We start from the raw sequence: 24,210 nt of genomic DNA, 5'->3' as shown, positions 1-24,210 counted from the left end.
GAGGGAACATACCATTGTGGGGAAGGGCAGAGGGAGAGAGAGAATCTCAAGAAGACTCCCCATTGAGAGTGGAGCCCAGCATGGGGCTCAGTCTCACCACCCATGAGATCATGACCTGAACTGAAATTTCCAGTTCAGACACTCAACCAACTGAGCCATTTTGTGCCCCCAGATTATCAATTAATTTTTAAAAATAACCAAAAGAGAATTCTTGTTTTCCTTCAATATTAATATCATATTTTGTATTAACTTCTGATACTAGCACAATATTTAGTATTATTCCTATAGATCTTTATCTTACTAATGTAGGTGATTCATTCTTGGTTGTCCTGCAGAAGTATTTTTTGTGACTACAATATGGGGATTGGTGTAAAATACAAACATTATGATTTTGATGTTTTTTTTGTAACATGACTTTTTTTTTTTTGGTAACATGACTTTTTAAGAAATTGGGATAATGCTCTCTTCCAGTTTATTTCCCTAATCCAGTGTGTTAAGATGTTCCATTGATTTACTAATATCATTTTAGAGAATAAAACCACCATCACATTAAATGTGCCCACTAGCTAACTATACATCAGTCTAATTTTAGAAACATTAAAATGGGATTGAAAATATTTTAAAGTCCCCTTAGAATTGAGGCCTGAATTTAGAGGATTAAATGAGGTCTAAGGTGGAGAAGTGTTTGTTAATTCTGGAGTGCTAAGTGGAGCCATTTGATGCTATTAAAGATGCTACGTTCTTAGTTTTTTGGAGGGTCCTATGGTGACTATGCATTTAACAGCATATACCTACACAGTGAAGTGGGTAGTATCATTTTGAGATTTTTGACTGGGAGCTATGACATAGTAGAGAGAAATAGGGAATGGAGAGGATAAGACATATTATTCTGAGAATATTTTCCCAGCCACACTGTTGGTTCTTCTTTTTATATAGTGTAGCTGTAACTCATCTTGGGCATCATGGGGAGAATTGAGGAAGGAATTAACCTTTCAAAGTGCCTTTTCACATTAGCTCATCTAAAACATAGTTAATCTTAATCTAGCTAGTGGTACACAATGGGGGTTTGGCAATGCAAGTGACCAAATGAGGTGTGTATTAATTCATGTACTAGAGTGCCCCTGGAATTTATGGAATTGGAATCTTAATGGAGAGATGGATATTTCGGTAGAGGTCCTCAGATCATTCTTTTAACCACTTTGCTACCAATCCCTCTGCCAAACCTGACTCACCTACTAGGAATTTAGTAGGAGTGCCCAAATTCTGTTCGTGTACTATATGATGGTAGTCATTGTCGGGCTACGTTATTCTCGTGCCCTTATTTCTGTTCAGTTTAGCTTTTAGAATTATGCAGATAGTTTACAAGAGTTTAATAAAGTATTGCACTGTGTTATGCATGTGTGTGCTTTGTCTCTAGTAACCACACTGTCCTCTTTTTGTTGGCCAATTGGCAAACATGCCTTCGGTTCTCCTGCTTTAATGCTTGCCCAGCTCCTAATACAGTGTGAGGAACAAATCAGGCACCTAGTACTCAAGCAGCGGATGCATTTGAAAAGAATGAAAGCTCAAGGGTTTATCTTGAAGAAGAAAATCTTCTAAGATTTAAAACATTACCCTTGTGCTTTTTTGACTTAATCTTTCGCACTCTATCCTTCCAACTTAAGGTAATATTTTTAAACTAATGAGAACACTATTAAAGGTAGATGAAGCTTAAAGGAAAGACTATTTTGCTAATAGTTTTTCTTTTCCTTTTAATTTCTTTAAATAGGCTCCACACCCAGCGTGGAGTCCAACATGGGGCTTGAACTCACAATGCTGAGATCAAGACCTGAGCTTAATCAACTGAGCCACCCAGGCACCCCAGGTTTTCTAAAATAAAGACTATTAAATGAGTTTTTGACAAGCAACATATATTTGATTATTAACTAAGCCCCCATGTTCTCTTCTCTACCCTTGCATCATGAGGATTTAGCAGCATAGCGATATAATAATGGCAAACATAGTGTATTATCCAAGATCCACTTGTCCTGATAGTCACACTTTTCCTCTCTGAAATAGCCTGGGTTTTTAAAATCAGTTAATTGAATTTAATCTTTGAAACACATTGCTCAAAAAATACAGTCGAATCTTCTTCCTGCTACCTTGTACCGCACACTACAGATCTTTTCTAATGTGCGTAGACGTTGGTAAATACAGTGAAGGGATGATGGTTAAAGGTCGTACATATTCACAGATGGAATGACAGAAGGCCTAGTAATTAATCTGTACCCAGTTATATCAGAAATAAATGAGCCCACATCTTAAACCTTATAGCTACATAGTTAGTTTCTCTCTCCTTTCTCTTCTCTCCAACGTGGCTCCAAAGCAGCATTTCCTGGCAGATGGCTGCAGGGAGCTGGGGTCGCCCTGGTGTTCTCTGCCTCTGCAGTCTGCGCCTGACACCCGAGTCATGACCCTGCCACTCGGCTACACTCCACCTCTCTCTTACGTCACTTTTGGGGCATGCCTTCATGTGGTTTCTCTTAGTTCCAAATTATCCCCAACTTTCATACCATTTTTGTTCTCTTTTACCCATATTTTGATAGGCTGACGCGAGGATAATCAAAAGAAACATTTATTTACATTCTGTACACTTTGACTTAAACAAATTAGGAGGCTTCGTGGCCTCTAACTCCTACACATCTGTGTAATCATAATATATGCGGACTTCCGATCTTCTGACACTTTGCAGTGACCTGATGCTTTCGCTCCTGGTTCTGATATTTGATTTCTTGAATAGCCTTCTTGAGAATGACCTACACATGAAAAAGTAAATTATTGGATCCAGGCACACATTGCACGCAGATAAGAAAAGTGTCATTTCTTTGCAGTAATACAGAATTTTGTGTGCAGATTCATCTAAATGTCTGTCTAAGTGACTGAAAGTGAAAGGAATTCTGCACAAGTGATAGGGTAGAAAGCAGGTGAAGAACACTGCCACAACCACCCGTATGCTCTGGTTATGTTTCCGCTTTCGGCTTGACTGGCTTATAAATTGCCTGCTGGATTTATGGATGTACCTGGATATGGCTATGTAACATCCAATCAGGATCACCAGCACAGCCACGAACAAGCAGCTGTTGACGTAAATGACGGCTTCGTGCCATTTGACTCCCAAGGGACTTTTAAGTTTCATGCAGTCATGAATATTTTCCTTGGTTAGTTGGCCATTTGTTAGAATGATGTTTGGCAAGGACAGAACAGCCATGATCACCCAAACACAAATAGATAAGACCTTCGTGAAAGTTATGCTGTACATGCGAGAGTCCCCAAATGGCTTTACCACCTTCAGATAGCGATCGATGCTTATGAGCCCAAGAAATACGATGGAAGTATACATGTTTGCATAAAATAAAACTGAAGTGTATCTGCAGAGGATAAACTTGAAGTACCAAGGTCCAAATCCTGCATCATGCACTATTCGAAATGGAAATGTTAGCGTCATTATGAGGTCAGCAACCACTATGTTTTTGAGATAAAATATGAAGCTGGTTTTATTCCTAATGTGGAAGAAGATCCACACGGCTAGACCATTCAGCAAGATGCTTGCCACAAATATAATAAGGTAAAGCACAGGCAAGACGATAGTGTCAAATTCGTTGTTAACAGTTGTGTTCTTCCCGGGTCCATAGCTCATGTTACTTGGAGCGTGACTCCCTTGGCTGGGCAGCTCATTATCTGTAGGAGAAGTGGGGAGACATCATGTCAGAGCTTCACATGTGTGCTGCACAGATTGCTAGTCTCCCTTAATAGGCGACTGCTGTTTTGGGCAAATTAAAAAATGTCTTAGCAATTTAGATAGTTACTGTAGTGCATTTTTAATGTTTTGAGTGGCCAAAGTATTAGTGGCCTCTCTCCCAAGTCCTCATCTCATCCCCTTCCCCCAGACAGATACACACTGAGGTACCTTGAGTGTAGAATGTGGTATTTCTGGTTCTTTATGCCAGTCTTTTGAAAATGAAGATTAATATACCAGTGACAATTACCCTGATTTTTAATTTAGTGTTTGATGTCATTACAAATAGAAACAGTAAAATCTGGGGGCAGAAAATTGGATTTTCCTATAATGAAAATAAGAGGGCTAGCACTGGCTAGGGTTGTCTTTGGCACACTCTCTGAAATATCTTTTTAAAATCTCTCTCAGTTTTAAGCTGTTTAATCATCAGTAATTGAGAAAGAGTAAAACTCCTGGGTGATTTTGAGGTTTTTGCCCATGGCAAAATGTAAGAGCCTTTAGGGACCATTGTTAGGAATAGAAATAAGAATAGGTAGTTGTTAATAGATAAGTTTATTATAATGGAGGATAACTTGTCTAATATAGTTCTAGGTTGATGCCTATTTTTATTTACAAGGCTACATTATACCTATTGCACTTAGATAAAATTTTAAACCTTTTACTTTCTTTCTTTCTTTTTTTTTTTGGAATTTTGTGTTTATGTGGCAACCATGCGAATGGGTCTTGTGCATCTCCTACCGAGGGGAGCGAGATCGACGGACAGCTGTAGCTTAGGGCTGAGTCTACCACCATTTTCTTGCTGATGGACGCTTCCCACAGGCTGCTCCAAGTCAGTAACTGAGCACAGGAAGGATACTAAGACAAGACTTTTCCAGGTACAGAAGAGTTTCCTCTGACAAATGACTTTGGCCGGAAGACTTGTCAGTCTGGTGAAAACTTCCTTCATGCTGTGCTGTAGTGTGAACCTTCCTACTCAACCTCCTTGCTCCCCTCTCTTGCATAGGGGTAGGACTTGCATTTCAGTCTGCAATCCCTTGCAAGCCTATCCCCCAATAATAAATCTCTTGGCCATCCAGTTATATTTTGTCACCTGCCTTTTTTTTTTTCTTTTAAACTTGGACTAACACTATTTTCAAATGAACTTTTTGGGATGTAAGTTTAGAAAGAAGGTCATTACTGAATGTTTACTTCTCACTAATTAATCATGTTTACTATAATGACAGTTACGTTTTGGAACAATATTGTTTTAGAGGTAACAATATTAATTTTGCCCTCATTTCCCTATATAACAGGCACTGTATTATATATTTTGGTTGCCTTCTTTGAAGAAATGAAACAGGGAAGATACTTTGATGATTATAGTCCAAAAACAGGTTCTTAAATTGCTGCCTAAAATTTAAGTGTAGGCTCTTCCCGAGTAACCTTGTACTCTTTCTAATTCTTTCCCTTTTATTCCCTGCTACAAGTGTTTTTTAAAAACTGGTTTTCCTGGCTGAAATATCTTACACAGGCTAGTAATTTATACCTGGACTAGCCTGTTAGGATGAGACCCATAGTATTATTAAGCTTTATAAGTTTTAAATGCCTCATTCAGCTGCCATCTATATTATCCATGCCAGTTTCAAATATTGTCTTGAACAGTATCATTTAAGCCTATTTTAACTTAATGAAGTATTGGAAAATTGGCTGCTTCTGCCCCACAAGATCCCCATCAGCATCTATGTTATTAGAAGCTTTCTAAGATGTGCAGTTTTACCTGGGTTAAGAAAGGACTTAAATTAATTTCTTCAATTAAACTATTAGCAGACACTTTCATCTAACCCAGAATAGAACCCTGTGGGAAATGGAGAGAGGACAAGTAAGTTTTAATCAGGATAAGTGGTCCAGCCAAGGGACACAGACTGAAAAGGGGCAGCCACATCATATCCTGCTACGATGGCTGTGCTCTACAACAATTACGAATGGTTTTCAAAGCCATTATAAATAGAAATAGAATGGTTCGCAAACTGTAGCATGCTCGCCATGGAGTATTTCAACCCTAGTGTTGCCTCACTGGACCTACTGTGCATATCCACCGTGGAATGGAAAGACCCATACTTCCCAGGGTTGGTTAAGGATTGTGTGTCTGCTCAGTGTGTCATTATATCTTAAAGTTTGAATTGTATGAAGAAGCACTCTTATTAAATGATGATTTACTGATCAATTATGATTATTATAGATGGAGTCTTAAATCAGAATGTCAAAAATTATACTTCACGAATACTCTGTCTCATAAATGGCAAGTATCAAGCATGAGTGGCCTTATTCCACAGTGGTTACTGTGGTTTTGCGAATCTGGTGTTCAGCTTGTTGATTATGTCACCTCATAGTATTTGCTTCCTTAGTTTATGTTATAGGATTAACATTTTGGAATACAGGACTTTTTAATTTAGTATGATAAGCCTGGGCTTGGTTATTTCTTCATTCACAAATTCCACATTTATAATGCAGCTTAAGCAAATTAGTGGTTAAACTTGTTATGGGTTATTTTATGAAATAATATGGTAGAAGAGAGGGAAAAAATTGTTTGTAAGCAGGAAGAACCATCTGTGAGTTGCTCTGGAAGGCTCCAAACTTCATATAGAGAATTTTCTCTAATTGATTTTTTAAAGAATCAAGTCTATGTTATATTCTTCTATTATTCTCTTCTGTGTCATTGCCCCAATTTTTTCCCAAAGCTAGTGGGTGTGCTCAGAAGCATTTCTGTGGCCAGTATTCCTGCTCAGGAACAATGACCCTTAAAAGTATGCGGCTCTCTTCACCCAGGCCGTTTTATCATGTTGTTCTTCACTGTCAATTAAAAAAAAAAAAAAAAACAACTTGGCAAAGTTAGGGAAGGCTTTTAATGACAGGTAGCTTGGTGATTCAATTAAGAAAAATTAGAAGGTGTTTTTACAGTGTAAAGGCTATTTTCTCACACACTCCTTGTTTACTAGGACATTATTACCTGAATTATTTAGCTCAGAGCTTGATACAGAGTGATAATTGAGGGTGAAGATTTCTCTCCTGCTCTTCCTCCACCAACTCCTTTTAAATTAGATCAACAAAGGCAATGACCTAAGAACTCTAGTTCTATAGTAAATTAACATTTGGTACCAGCCTGTGTGTGAGAGAGGTATTGTACTACGGGTGTTGAGGGTGTGGGATGGACTGCTGTGCTGATGTGTTGGAGAAATGCATGGGGTTTGTATTCATACATAGCATTAACCACATATGACTGCTGTACTGGGCAGGGCAGATAAAGGGCATTGGTGTCATTGCAGAAGGTCCTATTGGACCGTGCTGGTTTAGTCGCTTCGTAACCTTGTAAAAGGAAATAAACAGTAGCCATTTTGCTAGATCTCCCAAGAGGTAAATTCTCTGCAAACATTATTTCCAGGACAGTCTCTAGTACTTTTGTAGATATTCACTCTGTAACTTAAGCCATTAATTACAATTTGTCTCAATTGCAGCCACATTACAAATGATAGAGTGGTGAAGCATCTTGGTCCTTTTGCTTTTGGTGCAGCTGCATTATTGCTCATTGGGGCGTGTCCCTCTTTGGCACAAAATGTGAAAGTATCAACAATATGTCATTGCTCTGCCTGCCTGGCAGGAATGAAACACACAGGTCATGCAGATTACAGGGTGTCACTGCCATGGCACAGCTACACTTGTGTGGTCATTGTTGAAATAGTTACCAGGAGAGGAGGAAGATGTGGCCTTTGGCTTCCTGAGAAACCTCAGTGAATCTTAGTTTTTACACTATTAGCCCTGGAAAGTAATAGGTATTTTAGTTTGGGTATAAAAATCTTCCACAAATGTCCATTTAATCTTTCTTGTCCCTTTTGAGATGGTCTGTAGATGAAACAAAGCTTAGAATTAAGCAATAGCAAGTTAAATTTCTCTCAGTGATGCTGATCTACCTGTTTGCTGTTTTATATTTAACAAAAGGCCAGGCTAAATGCTGATTTATTATGTTAATTGGTTAAGTAGCTGATAAAATCCCCAAGTTGTCATAAGGTATAAATAACAGTTATTGATCAAGGAAGATTTTTCTGTGCATTTTTTCCTATGGCTTACCTGGTAATTTTGCAAGTGTCAGGTTGAGCCCCATTCTTTAGTTGTGATGGACTGTGAGCAAAAATACGTGTCAGGAAATACTCGGGGATGACTGAGGGGAGGGTTCAGCATAGGTTATTCCTGGCTTGAGTCCTGGGCCAAAAAAAAAGCGGGGGCGGGGGGGGGGAATTAGGAAGGAATATGTAAACAGTAATTTGATCTTTCTTTCTTTCTTTCTTTCTTTCTTTCTTTCTTTTCTTTTCTCTTTCTTTCTTTCTTTCTTTCTCTCTCTTTCTTTCTTTTTCTTTCCCTCCCTCCCTCCCTCCCTCCCTCCCTCCCTCCTTCCCTTTATTTATTTTAGGTAGAGAGTGTGGGCAGGGAGAGAGGTGGAGGGAGGGGAAGAGATAGAATCTCATGCAGACTCCCCACTGAGCCTGACGTGGGGCTTGATCATGACCTGATTTGAAATCAAGTCAAACGCTCAACCGACCAAGCCACCCAGGTGCCCCAATCTTTTCTTTAAAAATATACGTATATGCTTTCACAGTTCAGAAAAGGCATACTCTTTGGATACAAACAGATGTGCCACAGGAAGAGTAGCATACTTTTGTGTCCTCTTTCAGCCTGCCATGGAGAAAGGGCCATTTCTGTGTATGCTTTCTATCTGAATGCCTGTGTATGGCCATGGGAAAGTTATTAATGTCTTGGTGATTCAGTGTCCTCATCTCTGAAATGACAATCATAATAATCATCTTACAAGATTGTAATAAGGATTATGTGAAATAGTCCAAAAGACAGTTATCAGAACCTAGGTCTAGGAATGCACTCAGGACGTGGTAGCTTGTATTTTCCCATCCCTGCTTCTACTGAATTCCTTTCCCCCTCTTAACCTGAGCATATAATAAATGCATCTGTGATGGGACTTATGTGCAATTGGAAATTGTTAAAAAAATGCCTTTAAAAAAAAAATCTAGCACTGTTATATGTAAGCATGTTTTATAAGCTCACATCCTTTTAGTATCCTATTCTTTTTTTTTTTTTTTTTTTTTAAAGATTTTGTTTATTTATTTGATAGAGAGAGACACGGTGAGAGAAGGAACACAAGCAGGGGGAGAGGGAGAGAGAGAAGCAGGCTTCCTGCAGAGCAGGGAGCCCGAAGCGGAGCTCGATCCCAGGACCCTGGGATCATGACCTGAGCTGAAGGCAGACGCTTAACTGACTGAGCCACCCAGGCGCCCTAGTATCCTATTCTTATAATCTCTGGGGTTTGGGACGCCTGGGTGGCTCAGTTGGTTAAGTGTCTGCCTTTGGCTCAGGTCATGATCTCAGGGTCCTGGGATCGAGTTCTGCGTCCAGCACCTTGGTCAGCAGGGAGCCTGCTTCTCCCTCTCCCTCTGTTCCCCCTGCTTGTACTCTCTCTGTCTCTGTCTCTGTCTCTCTCTCTCTCTGACAAATAAAATCTTTAAAAAAAGTAATTATCTCTGGGGTTCTAGTTCTGGGTTTACACTAACCAGCTGTGTGACCTCTCTCAAGTCACCTGACCTTTCTGGAATTGCCCTAAGAACCTAGAAGATCACTGTTAGGACTCTAATTTATGTGAGCCAGCTTCTATGTTTTCCTCAAGCATAGATTTCCCTTAAGAATTTAATATCATTTGAATGTTTGTCTTGTAAGTCCCTGTATTTCTCTGTGAAAACTGCATTCCATCCAATCTCAAAGTGTGATTAGGAATGAGTAATTTAATTGGGTTTGAGTGATGGGCGTGTGATTTTGGCTAAATTCCTGAACCTTTCCAAGCTTCAGATTCCACACATTTTTATAAAGATTAACTGAGATCATATGTGCGTGTATCATTGAATGCTGTAAAACATTTCCCCCACTTCTCCTTCAAGCAGCCCTGTCTATTCTGTGTTTTCTGGCTTCTCTGAGGTGTTGATAAAAGAAGAAATCTTGAGAACTGTTTTGGCAAGTGTGCTGCTAAAGTCAAATGGTTTTATGGAATGAATGGTTTGCTATAGGGGAAGTCACACTATTGCTCACGAAACCATGTGAGACTCTAATGTCTCTTTACTGATGTTGCTCTTAAACTGTACAGCTGCAGAGAGACCCCAAGTAACCTCATCTCCTTCAAGTACAATGCAGATTTCTGGCTGGTGTAAGCAGTTACACTGGCTGAGTCAACAGGGAAAGAGCACTTTGCAGGCAGAAGTATATTGAAGAATTTGGCAGCAAATGGAGAGGCACTTGTTTCTTTATCTTTTACTTTGCCCTTCTTTTCTGTTCCCTAGTATCACATGATGTTTAGATGCTAGATTTGGTAGTAGATGGATAAAAATGGCTTGAAAATTTTTAGTAAAGATTCCTTTCCCTGCCTAAATCCTTTCTTTGAGAATTTGGGTACCGTATCCATGCCTTATGTCGAATCACTACAGTGTGTAGTACTTATCCGGTGCTAAAAAGTATTTTTTTGGTTAATAGAGCATAGACAATGATTAGGGCTCTTAAAGAGTCTTTCCTTTTTGGGTGCCAGTGTTGAAGGATTTTTAGAGTAAGGCAAGGAGGTGAAACTCTACTTTGTTTTTACTTATTAAAGTTTACCAGGAAGGATGATTGAAGCAGTTCGTTTTCTAATCTTCATAATAATGATCCTTGGATTCAGTAAACCTTTTTTTTTTCTTGAATCGAGCTTCTTATGGGAACATTTCCTGAAGTTTGCCTGACAAACACATCTTGATTTTTACATTTCTCTCTTCCCAAGTTACCTTGATTTTCTTCCTCTTGGCTTCACGTATTATACCTTACTCAATAACAAGAATTCCAGTATGGCTTACCCCCACTGGAAGAGGAGCAGTGTCTAGAAGTGGGTGAGCCACAAGCAGCAGCAAGAGAGACCGCTTTTAAGGAGGACCCAGAAAAGAGACTTGGGAAAAATATTTAAATATCACATTTCTGATAAAGGATTTGTATTCAGAATAAGCAAAGAACTTTTACAACTTCCTAATAAGAAAACAACCCAATTAGAAAATAAATGATCTAAAGATTTGTATAGACATTTCACCAAGAGCACATGAAAAGGTGTTCAGCATCATTAGTCATTAGGGGTATTTAAAAACCCACAATGGGATGCTATTTCCTACCTACCAGAATGGCTGTAAAGGGAAAAGAGAATATCAAGTGTTGCTAAGGTTGTGGAAAAACAAACTATTATACATTGGTGGTGGGAATTTAAATTGATATGGCCACTTTGAAAACAGTCTGGTATCCACTCATACGTATCTACCCAAGAGAAATGAAAACATATGCCCATGCAAAGACTTGTACGCAAATATTTTAGTGGCATTATTCATAAGAGCTAAAAGTTGAATCAACCTAAATATCAATCGATGAATGGATAAACAATGTGGTATAATCATACAGTGTAATACTACTTTGTAATAAAAAGGAATGAAATGCAGCTATAATATGGACAAATCTCAAACATTTTGCAGGGGAAAGAAGCCAGATATGAAAGACTATGTAACAGTTAGATGAAATGTTCAGAAAAGGCAACTCTATAGAGGTGGAAAGATTAGGTAGGGTTTGCCTGAGCTCTGAGGGTGGGAGTTGAGATTAAGTGTGAGGATATGATGGGTCTTATTGGTGGGTGATGAAAACTGGATTGTGGTGGTGGTTGCAAAACTATAAATTTTTTCTAAAAAATTATTGAATTGTATGTTCAAAATGGATAGAAGTTATGGTATATAAATTATATCTCAATGAAGTTAAAAAGGGCAAAAGAGTGCACAGAAAGGAAAAGGAATACAAATAGGCTAGCAACTCAACAGCACAATAGATGGGTTTTCAAGACCAGGAGAGGTACATAACAAGGTACATAACAGCACATTGCCTGTCTTCTGTTATAGGAGGTAGTGAAACGCAAAGTACATATGTGTCTGCCCTTAAGGAGTTGAGCGTCTAGTTGAGGATCTAGAAGTAAAGAGACCACTAAGTACAAATGAGAGGTTTGGGATACTATGGAAATAGAGAGGTGTACCCTGATGAGGGGAAGTGGGAATTAGGGAGGTTCTGTGGCTGCAGTGATACTGGTATTGTGGCAGGTTTGCTGAAGGTCCGATGGGAAAGGAGCATGTGCAAATGCTGAGTGTGGCCAAAGAAGCTGGGGTAGTCTGAGGATGATGATGATATTGAGTGATGGAGAGATATGACAAATTTGAGGTATGTTGATGAATTAGGGGCTGCTGATGTTGCTGAAAAGAGAGAAGGGGGTGTTGGCCTCCCAGGTATTTGGGATGTTAGGGCAAAATGAGAGGAGGATCACATAAAGGGATCAGTGGAGTTCAGTTTTCGATTTGTTGATTTCAGGATGCTCACGTATATTATTCATGTGATGTCTACTAGGTAATTGAAGGTACAGGGCTGGAGCTCAGAGACGTACTTCTGGCTGCTGATACACATTTAAGGTCAACAGAGGATCAGTTACAGAAAAAGCTATGGGAATGGAATGAGATTGCCCAGGATGAACCTATCCAGTAGAGCGAGAATGGGACAGGGCTGATGTAGATGCTTTTAAGGAGCAATCTTAGGGAAGGGGAAGTGCCCAAAGGAGTGGCCAGAGAGTCAGGCAATTATTAGAAGAGAGTAATGTCATGTGAACCGAGAAGAGAGTTTAAGAAATGAGAAGCTAAGACTCATTTTATCCTGCAGGGAAATCAAGTGATACAGGACAGCAAATTGCCATTGGATAGGATTCAGTTAATAACGAGGTCACTGTTCATCTTTGCCAGGGCTGCACGTGTGGTATTGTGTGTGTGTGTCTGTGTGTGTGTGTGTCTGTGTGTATGTGTCGGGGTGGGGGGTGGCGTAGGGCAAAAGCAGAGGCCTATTGACAGAGGATTGAGTAATGTTTGTGAGGTGAGGAAGTGAGGGAAGGATTTCAAAGAAAGCGTGCCTGTGATGGGAAGGAGAGAAAGGGTGGGAGGTAGAGAGGTACAGGACTGATGGAAGATTTTGTTAAGCTTCTCATTTAATGCGTGGCTTTTACAATGATACTTCCTTGCTTGGCTTAAAGAAAAAAACAAAAACAAAAAAACAAACCCTTGCCCTTACTCCTAGCCAAGTATGGCAGCAGTGCGTTGGAGTGCTAGGTTTCAACCCCAGCCCTCTTACCTTCCAGGTTTCTGACCCTCCATTTCCTCATGTATAAATGAATATGATGATCCGTCCCTTAAAGGCTGACTGCAAGGTTAGAATGAGACTATTTATGAGGCAGCTTGCATAGCTTCACAGGGTAGGGGCCGTCTTGTTATTGTGTCATAGGGACACGATGGAATCCGTTTGGTGAGTAATAGGTTGGACACAAGGCGAACCAAGTTCTTGCCACCTTGTTGATGCTGATACTGTTATGTGGTTTGTGGTCTCAGCCGCCCTGTGAGGAGCCATTTGACTAATCTTTTTGCTCTAAGAGCTTGCCCTTTCTTTCAGTTATCTCTGAGCCTCATCTGCCTGCCTTCTGCACTTAAGCTGCAGGGCTCCCCGTGTGGTTGACTTCAGAGCATCCTGTGCATGTCCCAGCGCCTGCAGGGTGTTGCAATGAGGGTTGCTTCAGCGGTAGTAATGGCTTGCTTCCAGGACCTTGTTCATCGGCGGGAATCCTGTTGTACCACCTCCTGCTCCCCCAGCTGAGAGCTGATGAAACCACTCAAGAATGTGATGTCTGTAGTAGGCCCAAGCTTCACAGCCATTCCTGAGGTTAGATGGTATCGATGCTTAGAGACCTGTTTTTTTTTTTTTCTTCTTCTTCTTTTTTTTTCAGCCATCCATTGAGATCCTCCTTTGACTTTTTTGTTAACTGTTGTTGGTTGTAAGCTGGCTTTTTAAGTGCGGGTGATGGCAAAGGACTAAGGTGTTCTGAGTGTCTCCTTTATCTTAGACTTCGGACTAGTTGCTTAATGTCTCATACAGTCTTCAGAGTAGTTCTATGACCTAGGTGCTTTATTCCCTTTTCTTTCGCCAGGTGGGAAGATCTGAGGTTCAGAGACACATAATTAACTTGCCCTGACTCACATGGCGAGTAATGGGTAGAGTCAGCGTTCAGCTCAGATCTGATTGAAACTGAAGCTGCAGTTCTATTATACTGCCCAGGAAGAAAATTGAAGAATCATTCTGGAGCTTACTTTTGGAGGGAAGGAAGTGGGGGGCGGGTAGGGGTAGGGTTGTTTTCCCTTGTCCAGCTGGTGAAGGAGCTGCTAATCTTCTAAACTGCAGATCTCATTTTTCAGGACAGGATCCCAATCTGGGTTATGTGAAATTTCCTGATGTTTTCAACATTGTTCAGGCCAAACAAAATGAGATCTGCAAACAGCGAGCGTGAACAGTCCAGCCATATTAGCTGCCTCTTATGGGAAGTGCACTCCGGTGTATCGGCTCACAGCATTCTCTGTTGACATCCCTGGGCCTCCTCACTTGGGAGTATTACCTGTCTGATCCTGCAGATACTTAATTTTGTAACCTTTGGTCCATTTATCATTTAATCTTATGGGGCTACATTTGAACTATATGGATCATCAGATGTTCTGTTTAAATTATAAAATATATTTTTCTTCTTCTTCCTCTGCCCCCTCCCTACTGAGTCCTGAATTTTCTTGCTTTAGAGACCATAGTCTCTAAAGCCATAGCATTCTCTCCAAATGATTTTCCTTTTACCTCTTGGCAACCCAGAAAAATAGTGGTGGGAGATCTTAGTTAGCTCACACCTGAGAATTATTGTCACAGTTGAGCTTTTCTCTGTGCTGAGCCCTGGGCTGGGGTCTTTAAGCAAAAACCTTACTACTTATTCTTAAATTGCTTTTGTTGGTGAGAGAACTGAGATTCTGGGTCCCAAGGAAGAAAGGTTATAAATGGTGGAGTAGAGGCTCGCACTCAGGTGTGCTGGATGTCCAGCCCTCTGCTGTCTCCCTCGAAGCGTAACGGGAGGCCTGGGGAAGGATCAGTATCCAGGACTGCTGAACTGCTACCACATAGTCTTGTTCTTAGAATTCACTGTGTTCGACCTCAGCATGCTTGGCGAGCCCCTTGTGCCTAACTGGGGGAAACCCACTGCAGCAGATGTACCCACTGGGACACAGCTGTGCCTTCATTCTCTCTGGCTGCACAGGGTCTCCTTATTGCCCTTCTCATCAAGATCTGCAAGATGAATGCCACTTAAGTGCCGGCTCCCTGGTTGCAGCTATTCATCAATTTGTGGAGTGATTATTTGGTGGCAGCCATTGTCTCTGTCTTCCACCTTCCAGTTGTTTTTTAGAGGCTCATATCCAAAATTGTGAGAATTTCAGATCTTAGAGAAAAGAAAACTTTTCTACTAAGTTTTCTAGCTAAGCCAGTAGCTCATAATGGGAATACTGCTGCAGTATGCTTAAATTTCAGTGGTAAAGATGTAATGCTCACAAAAACATCTAATATGAAGTTTCTGATGAAAGGTACAGCCTCTCTTACATATGGAATTGCCTCTAACCCAAGAATCTTTCCCAATTTAAACTTGGGGGTGGGGAGGGAAGGAGGGAGGGAGTGAGTGAGTGTTTTCCAACACTGTTAACAGCTTTCCTGGAGGCCTTGGGAAAGAAACAAGTTGTCTCACTGGATACAATTTACTTGTTTTTTTAATAAAATTAGGTCACTGTCGTCATAGGGCACTTCATTAATGCGTGCTTGGAGTCACATCCCAAAGGTATTGGAATGCAAAGCACACAGTCGTTCATTCAGGTTGTTCAGGTACTACTCTAAAGTTCTCTTTTCAAAGTTGCACTTGATATGTATAGCCTAAAATTATGTATATTTTGGTTCACATTGAGATTTAGCATATTTTTTTGGGGGGGGTTGACCTCTGACCACTTGTTTTATAAATATTTGGGAGTGATGGAAAGTGGGTTGTAAACTCCATGAAGGCAAGGCTTGTGTCTAATGCTTCTTCATAACCTTAACCCCAAACCCGGTTATTCCCTTTGTACAGGAGAGGAACCTTATTAGCGAGATTGAACAACTTGCCCAACATCACCCACAGCAAGAGGCAAAGCCAGGAAATGAGCTTCAATTGTTGTGACCCCAGAGCTTCTCTGCTCTGCCCCTTGGCTTGATTAGTGGAAGCTCAGAAATAGCCTGGCCAGTGTCTTAGACCTCAATTGAGTGGGCAGGTATTAAGTTTTTGACTCAGTATTTAATTCTGTGACCCTGGACAAAACATTGTACCTCTCAGAACTTGAACTTGCTTTGCACATCTTTGAAACGAGGAAAGTAATAAATGCCTGGCCTAGCTTCCAAAGGTGCTTTGAGAAGTCATGAGATAATATTTATAATGTCAATTTTATATTGTAAGTACTACAATAATATAAGGGTGTAACTCATGGCAAATAGGTTTTTTTATGCCCAATAATACAATTTTTATTAGTCATACGGTTAAATTTTACAGTTTAGGGAGTTGAAGTGTATATTTTTATTTTCTGTTTAGGCAAAGGTTGGATTCTGCATTATTGATATATTGGAGGCTGGTTAGAGAGGTTACAGGCTGTAGTTTCAATAACCAGAGTAATGGTTTTAAATGAATATGTGGAGCCAAATATATTTCAAATAACTTCTGGTTCCTTAAAAAAAAATTCTCAGAGCGGGCGCCTGGGTGGCTCAGTTGGTTAAGTGACTGCCTTTGGCTCAGGTCATGATCCTGGAGTCCCGGGATCGAGTCCCGCATCGGGCTCCCTGCTTGGCAGGGAGTCTGCTTCTCCCTCTGACCCTCCTCCCTCTCATGCTCTCTGTCTCTCATTCTCTCTCTCTCAAATAAATAAATAAAATCTTTAAAAAAAAAAAAAATTCTCAGAATTTACGATCCCAGGTCAAGTGTTTAGTTTGATTACCATCCTGAAGAAAGGAAGAATGTTTTTCACAAGCTTAGGAAGATGCTATTCCTTGTTTCAGAAAAGTCATTCCATAGCTTAAGCATTATACTGAAGAGTTCACGTTATTCTTCCTGGTGATGGTGGTGGAGGTGATCGTCACCTTTCTAATAGGTCATCATTATGGTTTTCTAGCTGTGGATAAGGGGTAGGTGTTCTCAATAGAATCCCTATCAGTAGAATGGGTGTCAGGTTAGCTATCCTAAGTCTTCAGATCACAGTTTAATCAAACAGTAATGTTGTTTAAATTAATAGAATAAGACCGATTCCTAAAAGACATGTCCTCCTTTAGTTTCCTTCCTTACCTTCATTTGTAATTTAAAAACTCTTTAATGAGGTCTTCAGTACTAGTGGATATTTCACATTTTTATCAGCATCAAACCCTGTTTCTTATTTTGTCCTCTTGTAAAAACAAGGAATAAATTGCCCACTCCCCATACATACATAATAAAAGGATCTGGCATTACATATAATTAATTTCATGTGTGTGTGTGTGAAAACACACACATATGCACACATGCATTCACACACGTGTAACATTTTCTTTAAAGTGATTCCTACTATCAATCTCACTCGCATTAATTACCATATTTTTAGAACAGTGATTCTCAAACTAGTGGGAATATTTGAATCAAAATAATTCTGGGTTGATGTATAAAGATGATAAGTTGCTCAACTAGGAGAAGTAAGTAATCTATCTGTATTATTATAACATTTGTCACATGTGTTTTCTTTTTCCTCTGCCTGTCATATTTCCTTCTGTTATAGCCCTCACTAGCTTTCTGTCTTGTATAGAACACCTTTCGAGCCCCTCTCTAGGTACCCGGGTGACCTGATCTTGTCTACCTGCCCACTTTGCAGCTCCCACACTCCTGCACCAGACCTTCCCTGTCTGTCTCTCCCTTGTCCACTGGGCAGGCTTTCAAGCCTCACTCATCTGCCACCTCTTCTCAGAGCCTTTCAGGTTTCCCCCTATACTGTGTCAGTGCTCCTCAGTCTCTAGTATCTGCCTGGCTGTTCATATCTCTAGCTGCATTGCATTTTCCTTGTTTGCCTGAATGCCTGAGCGTCTCTGAATCCTATCTCCAGAGTCCAGCAGAATACTTGAAGACACAGTGTGAAGCTCAGGAAAAATTTGCTTTAATGTTAGGCTCTCCTGGAATGTGACCTTCTGTGACCTAATCTGATCTTAGTGGAAATCTTGCCATTTTTATCTTCATGCGTTTCTTCTTTTGCCATCTGAAGTAAAAGAGTACAACCCAGGGAGGGCCGAGAGAATAGGAACTGGCAGCTGATCTCATGTAAGACATGGCCAAAGACCAGGAGGAAGGCTGATCAAACACTGGTCCTCTGATGTTTCTGAACAGCTCACTCTGAAGTAAGGAGACTAAAGTGGAGGGTTACAAATTCAAATATAGCCCCATAGGTCATGTCAGTGAGAAAAGTGAGCCAGGTCTAAGACGAAATCATCAACAGTAACAGTAGGCCAATAAAACACAGCTAACAGCTGGAGCGTCGGGGGGGGTAATCAGCAGGGCTGGGGACTGCATGGTCTGGGGGGTGCTGCCCCACTCTTAGGCTCTGGATTGTTGCCACACAAGTGTGTGCGTCAGTTGCTACTAGACTATTTGATTTATAAGAAAAATGGGTTTTTATATAAAATTACATGAATTTTAAATTATGGGTTAATTTTGTTAACCCACTGGGCAGACCAAATAAAGCTTGTCTGTGGGTTACAGTTTGTGACATCTAATTTCATGGTGGGGCTGTGACAGGCCACTCCTTGGGGTTTCTGTTCATGCCTTAGTGGGACCGAGAGCCTTGTTACCAGATTCCTGCTCTAAACCTCTTCCTCATTTTTACCAGTTTCCCCTTAGTATTTTGAACTGAAATTGATGAGTCTGTAAGACAAGCTTTGAGACAGTTTATAGATTTCAGGATTGAATGGCACTGTATTTAATTTGGGGTGAATACTCTTTCAAAGAGCTCTAAAGTTTCTTCTTCCTTGTTGCTGATGTATTAGGTTGAACCGCATGGAAATACTATCTTTATAGGTCAAAATGACATTTTCATATAGTTCAACCTAATAAGCCTACCACTTGAGAAATTTCGATTGTTAGAGTATATTATTGCAGCATGAATTTAGAATGTTTTAGGGAAAAGGGAATATTGGTGTTGAATAAATACACGGAAATATCTGTTAAACAGTGATCATAATATGCTGCTGCATGAATATCATAGTTACGTTTTTGATGGCATCCACTGTTCTTTTATTCATTCATTTTGCTGCATATGGTGTGGGTACTACATAGACACTTTGACACAGTGCAAGACTTTATCTTGTTTAAAGTTTCGGCTGTGTAGACCTTTTAAAATGGTTGAAACAACCAAAAAATAAATGTAGCTGTGATGATTTAAGGTATTGTATGTTGCTATGAGCCCTGAGTAGCCACATGGTACCCAGTTATGATATGAAGGACTATCTTTGTAAGGGCATCCAGTAAGCAATTAATTTTGTAGTTGTTACAATTTCTCGTTTAGCCAGTTTATCTAAATGGGTTTGAGAAGCCTATTGATGATTTGTTTTCAGTTTCCTTTTTAACCTTTGTGTCTGGTAGGTAGAAGGGGAAGAGGCTTGGGCAGGGAGGCCATTGATCCCAAAAGAACTGTGACAGGCCCTATGGTGCCTGCAGTCTTGAGGCAGCTCATGGCTACACGTTCCTTTCTTGCATCTCTTCTGCCAGCTCTCTGCCTGAAGCGACACAACTGAGTGCTGACAGCCCAAGTGTTCTCTGTTACCACTTTTCTTCAATTAGATCAGAAGCCTCTTTAGTGCAGGGACCTTGAATTATTGTATTTCAGCCGCCCTCTCTTATATTGGCTTCTGCAGAATTTGACCCTACTCTCTGTCCTCTGGAGAATTACTCTGGTGGCTGAAGGCCAGTATCTCTGACCTGGGAGTGTGTTCAGGCTATTGGCTGGTATTCCTCTGGCAACAGAAAAGTCTGTGTTTCTATCTAGTTAGGACAACAACAACAACAATATTAATAAGAGTAAGGGTTTGGCAAATGCTGGCTAATACTATTTTGTAGGTAGGACAGTTCTGAATTATTTAGATACATCTTAAGTTATTAAGAAGACATTGGATTCAGGTTGGAGATCTGTCATTTACTTGGGCAAGTTACCTAACTCCTATGCCTCAGTTTTCTTTTCTGTAAAACATTCATCATTGGATTGATTTGACAATTGAATGAGATATTACCATAATAGTACCTCATTTGATCCTTATAGATTGTTTTATTGGTGCTTGGCATATAGTAAGAACTCATTTCAGTGCTACCTGGGTATTAGTAAGAGCAGTACAGCCCCCCCCCCCCTTTTTCAAATAAACTGAGGCTTAGAGAGGTTCCTTCAGCAGACAGGTGAGTGTGAGTGCCCAGGTTAACACACCTAGTGAGAGACAGACTGTGGATTTAAACATAAGTCAGTCTGTGCGTTGTGCTCTTAACTGTTCTGTTGCTGCTGCATCTACATGAATTGGGGGTTCATGTGCTGATTATAATGTGATGTCTCCTTTGGGAAAACTAGGAAGTAAAGTAGCTCCATCGTAGCAGGCTGTCATGCACCCCAGACAGTCCTTTATCTCCTACACTCAAGTAGTACAAGAAATAAATCACAATTCTATATAATTTTGCTTACAAACTATGCACAAAAAAGAGGTCACTAATAGCAAATAGTGAGTGCGTTTACTGAGAACTTGCCAAGTAGTGACTAAGAGCATGGTTGAGTGCAGATAGACAGGGTTCAGGGGCACAGCTCTGCTGCCCACTTGTGTACCTTTTCAACTTCAGTTTGCTCAGCCGTAAAATGGAGGTAATGGCAGGATACACCTTACAGATATGTGAAGCTGTTTCTTTTTTTAAAATATGGATTAAAATATGTAGGGCTCTTGGGCATATGTTAAGCTATCAATGTGTGTCGTGATTGTTGTTTTAGTATTCTGGCTACAAGGGCAGTTTGTGTCATGAGTTTTATCTAATACATTAGAGAAAGTCATTTAAGGAGTTACCTTCCCTTTCCAAAATGATAGAAATTTTTATCAAAAATTCACTGATACGAATGAATGACTTAATATAATGTCTTTTTTTTTTAATTTTAATTTTTATTTTTATTCAGGTCAGGATCATGACCTGAGCCGAAGGCAGTTGCTTAACCAAGTGAGCCACTCAGGCGCCCGACTTAATATAATGTCTTATAACAAGTGAAACTTAGTGCTCTTCTTCAAATGCATTTTAGTGTAAATTTTTTCATCTTTGGTTAATAAGAATGCTAATGAAAGATAAAATATGCTACTTCGTACAAGATGGAAAACAAACTCTATTCTGCCCATTTTTGCCATATAAGGAGGAAGAGTATTTAGAAGTTGTCACCAGGTCAGGGGTGCCTGGGTGGTTCAGTCAGTTAAGTATCTGACTCTTGGTGTCTGCTCAGGTCTTGATTTCAGGGTCAGGAGTTTGGGCCCTGTGTTGGGCTCAACACCCAGTGTGGAGCCTACTTAAAGAGAAAAAAAAGATTGTCACCAGGTCAGAAAGGAGCTTGGCTTTGACCATTGGCCTGAAGCAGAATGTTTTGAGTCTTGTTTCTTGTTCCCTCTGATGTTTTCCAAGTGGTTCATCTCAACTACTTTTTTTTTAGGTTTTATTTTTTTTAGTTGTAAACTAATTTATTTTTTTAAATTTTTATTTAAATTCTAGTTAACACATAGTGCAGTATTGGTTTCAGGAGTAGAATTCAGTGAGTCATCACTTACATACAACCCTTAGTGCTCATCAAAACAAGTGCCCTCCTTAATGCCCATCACCCATCTAGCCCATTCCCCACCCACCTCCCTCCATCAACCCTCAGTTTGTTCTCTATTGTTAAAACTTTATTGTTATGGGTTTTTTTTCCCCCCCTTTCCTCCTCCACTCCACCCACCCCCCGGAAATCTCATCTACTTTTTAATCACAAGATTATGGTTGCCTCTGCTCTCCCCTCTCTTTCATTGGTCACAACTACAAGAACTGTAGGTGGCCCTGTGTTTGTATTAATGAACAGCTTCCTAGCTGAGAAGTGGGAGCAAACTGTATTCATCTCCATCTTGGAGAGGGAGAATCTGGAACCTAAGGAGGTTGGGATTTGATTAGTATTATGTAGTTGGCTGGGACCCAAGTCGAGCAGTCAGTCCTCCTTCTCGTGTTTGGCTCCACCCAGTGTCCCCTCCAGCATTCCTTTGTTTGATCCAAGCCTTGGTTCTTGATAACCAATCCTAGTACCTCAGCATATCACCTGGATTGTGGGAATCTAGAGGTGCAAGGGCCCTCTAATGACCATCCAATCTGATCCCCTCATTTTCCTGTGAGGGATGGTAGCAAGCTCCTGGGGAAGTAAGAGCCTTGCCCAACTCTGGTAACTTTTGGCACAGTCTTCACCCAAACCCTGGTCATTTTGCTGTGAGTCCTGGCTTTTCTGCCCTAAATCAAACTACTGTCCCTTGCCTGTGCACAGAGCATCTGTCCTGGAGACTGTGGACTGCTTCCGGGCAATCTTACCTAGATTTCACCTCACTTCTGTCTTGCCCTCACCAGGACAGGCTTTGAGGGAGTTTTATGGGTTTTCCTAGTTTTTCTGTTTAGAGGCATACAAAGAACAAATGACCATTCTTGTCTCCTCTATGTTAAACTTCTGTGGCATTTTCCGAGTACAAGGCAAAGCATGAAATATGTTTTGTTCTTGAAGGAAGTGAAACCCTATGATACCAAGGAAGGAAGAAAAGCAGGCAGACTCAGGAGAGGGCATGCACACCAGTAACCTAAATCAAAACATCAGTTCTCATTTAGTCTCCCTTCACCCACCCCCTTCCCTGAGTGCAGTAATCCCTCTCAGCACACTGTCTCTGGTGAGGACATTTCCCCTTAGCCTCTTCAGGAAAGTTACGATTTTCTGACTAATTACTCCCCCTCTCCTCCACCGCTGGCCTACATCCTTAAATACGATATTCAGGAATCTAACTATCCCTCCAGCCACTCTGCCTTCTCCCACATATACCAAAAACACTTTTCAAGTAGGTGTTGGAAATGATAGTCTTAGCAAAGGGTTTTGCTGAAGGACTAAGAGAATCTCCTTGATTCCTAATTTCAAGAAGGAAAGACTTTTGTTAACCTCAAACTGGCAGAGATAATAATGATATAAAATATGATCAGTGTCTGGCTCTCCTTGCCCCCTACAGTTGGGGTGATATAAAGGTCCTTAGTAGATAAATGTTAACCTAATGAATCAAAAGTCACCCTACTTGCAGCTCACCTATCTTTTCAAGTCTCGATTATAAATTCGACAAGTTCAAATCTCCATTCTTGCTTTTTGTTTTCCTCAGTGAAGCAAAAACTTCTGTACAGTTTGAATGTGAGGCAGAACTAAGTGGAGCCCTTTGTTGGTAGCCAGGCGGTTTTCTCAGTGCCTTTCTGGACATGTTTTAACATGATCTCTGAAGGAATTGGAATGAGGATCGCCCTGTTTGTTGTGGCACAGTGAAAAGATTGAGATTCTTTTATCAAAATGAAGCAATTTGGACAGAAAATCATCTTTTTTCTTTTGGTCTCTCCTTTTTTTAAAAAAAAAATGTGAATGAAAGATTATGGAACAAATGTACATTTTAGGTCTTGAGAAACAATTACAAGAGACTGTGGATTTTACTCATCGAATACAGTAAATGTGATAAAAAAAAAATTCGCTTAAACATAAGTGATTTCCAAGTCATCGTTTCCACGTTTGAAGGCACAATACACAATTTACATTTTCCGCCCGCCCCAGTTGGAAACAGTGAAGCTCCATGAAGAAACATATGGCGTCCTGTTTGGAATGTGGTGCCTCCCAGAGAAGGAGGACTTAAATGATCTTACTCAGTTAGTATTCTCATTTCTACATTTTCTTCAGACCTCAGATTTAAGCAGAAGGATAGTCTTAGTGCTGTGTCCTATCAACCACAGCTTTTAAGAAAATTAAAAAAAAATTTTTTTTTGATTTACCTTTCATTGCGGTGTCTGGGTGTCCATTCACCTGATACGGTGTCTTCAAGTTGAAACAGGCTTCTCAACTCTAATTAAGAATAAGCCTTGAAACTATGGTTGACAGAGAAGTGGGTTTTCTGGCACAGCATGAAAAATAAGCATGTTTCTCTCCTGTTGGAGAAAGTGGGTTCTCCCCCTGGGCCCCTTGAGAGTGTCCTTTGAGGCACCCTTTCAGATTGTCCTGCTCCGAACAACTGGAGCAACTTGCTCTCTTGCTAACGTAAGTGACTCACATCTGAGAGCAGGTGAGATTTGTAGACTGGGGAAGAGCATTTCCTGAACTTGCAGGAATCAGATGGTGATTCACCTG

The 24,210-nt window shown here is 40.4% G+C and overlaps 2 protein-coding genes across 3 annotated transcripts in view; one reads left to right on the top strand and one right to left on the bottom strand.

Moving 5' to 3' along the window:
* The window catches only part of MED12L (mediator complex subunit 12L), a 322,651-nt gene that overhangs the window by 187,807 nt on the left and 110,634 nt on the right, over window positions 1-24,210 (top strand). The gene's annotated exons all lie outside the window — the stretch shown is intronic.
* Window positions 2,616-24,115, bottom strand: GPR87 (G protein-coupled receptor 87). Of its 2 annotated transcripts, XM_021685940.1 has the most exons (3): window positions 23,859-24,115; window positions 7,877-8,008; window positions 2,616-3,717 (listed from the first exon to the last, which is right to left on the bottom strand). In XM_021685940.1, the coding sequence occupies exons 2-3, from the start codon at window positions 7,908-7,910 to the stop codon at window positions 2,675-2,677; spliced, it is 1,077 nt and encodes a 358-aa protein (XP_021541615.1). In that variant the 5' UTR covers window positions 7,911-8,008; window positions 23,859-24,115; the 3' UTR covers window positions 2,616-2,674. The 2 variants fall into 2 exon arrangements, with proteins under 2 accessions (XP_021541615.1, XP_021541616.1); XM_021685941.1 differs by lacking the exon at window positions 7,877-8,008.

This window comes from Neomonachus schauinslandi, chromosome 1, assembly GCF_002201575.2.
Source record: "Neomonachus schauinslandi chromosome 1, ASM220157v2, whole genome shotgun sequence".
Taxonomy (NCBI): Eukaryota; Metazoa; Chordata; class Mammalia; order Carnivora; family Phocidae; genus Neomonachus; species Neomonachus schauinslandi.
Note: the sequence above shows the minus strand (reverse complement) of the source record. Positions and strands in the feature narration are given on the sequence as shown.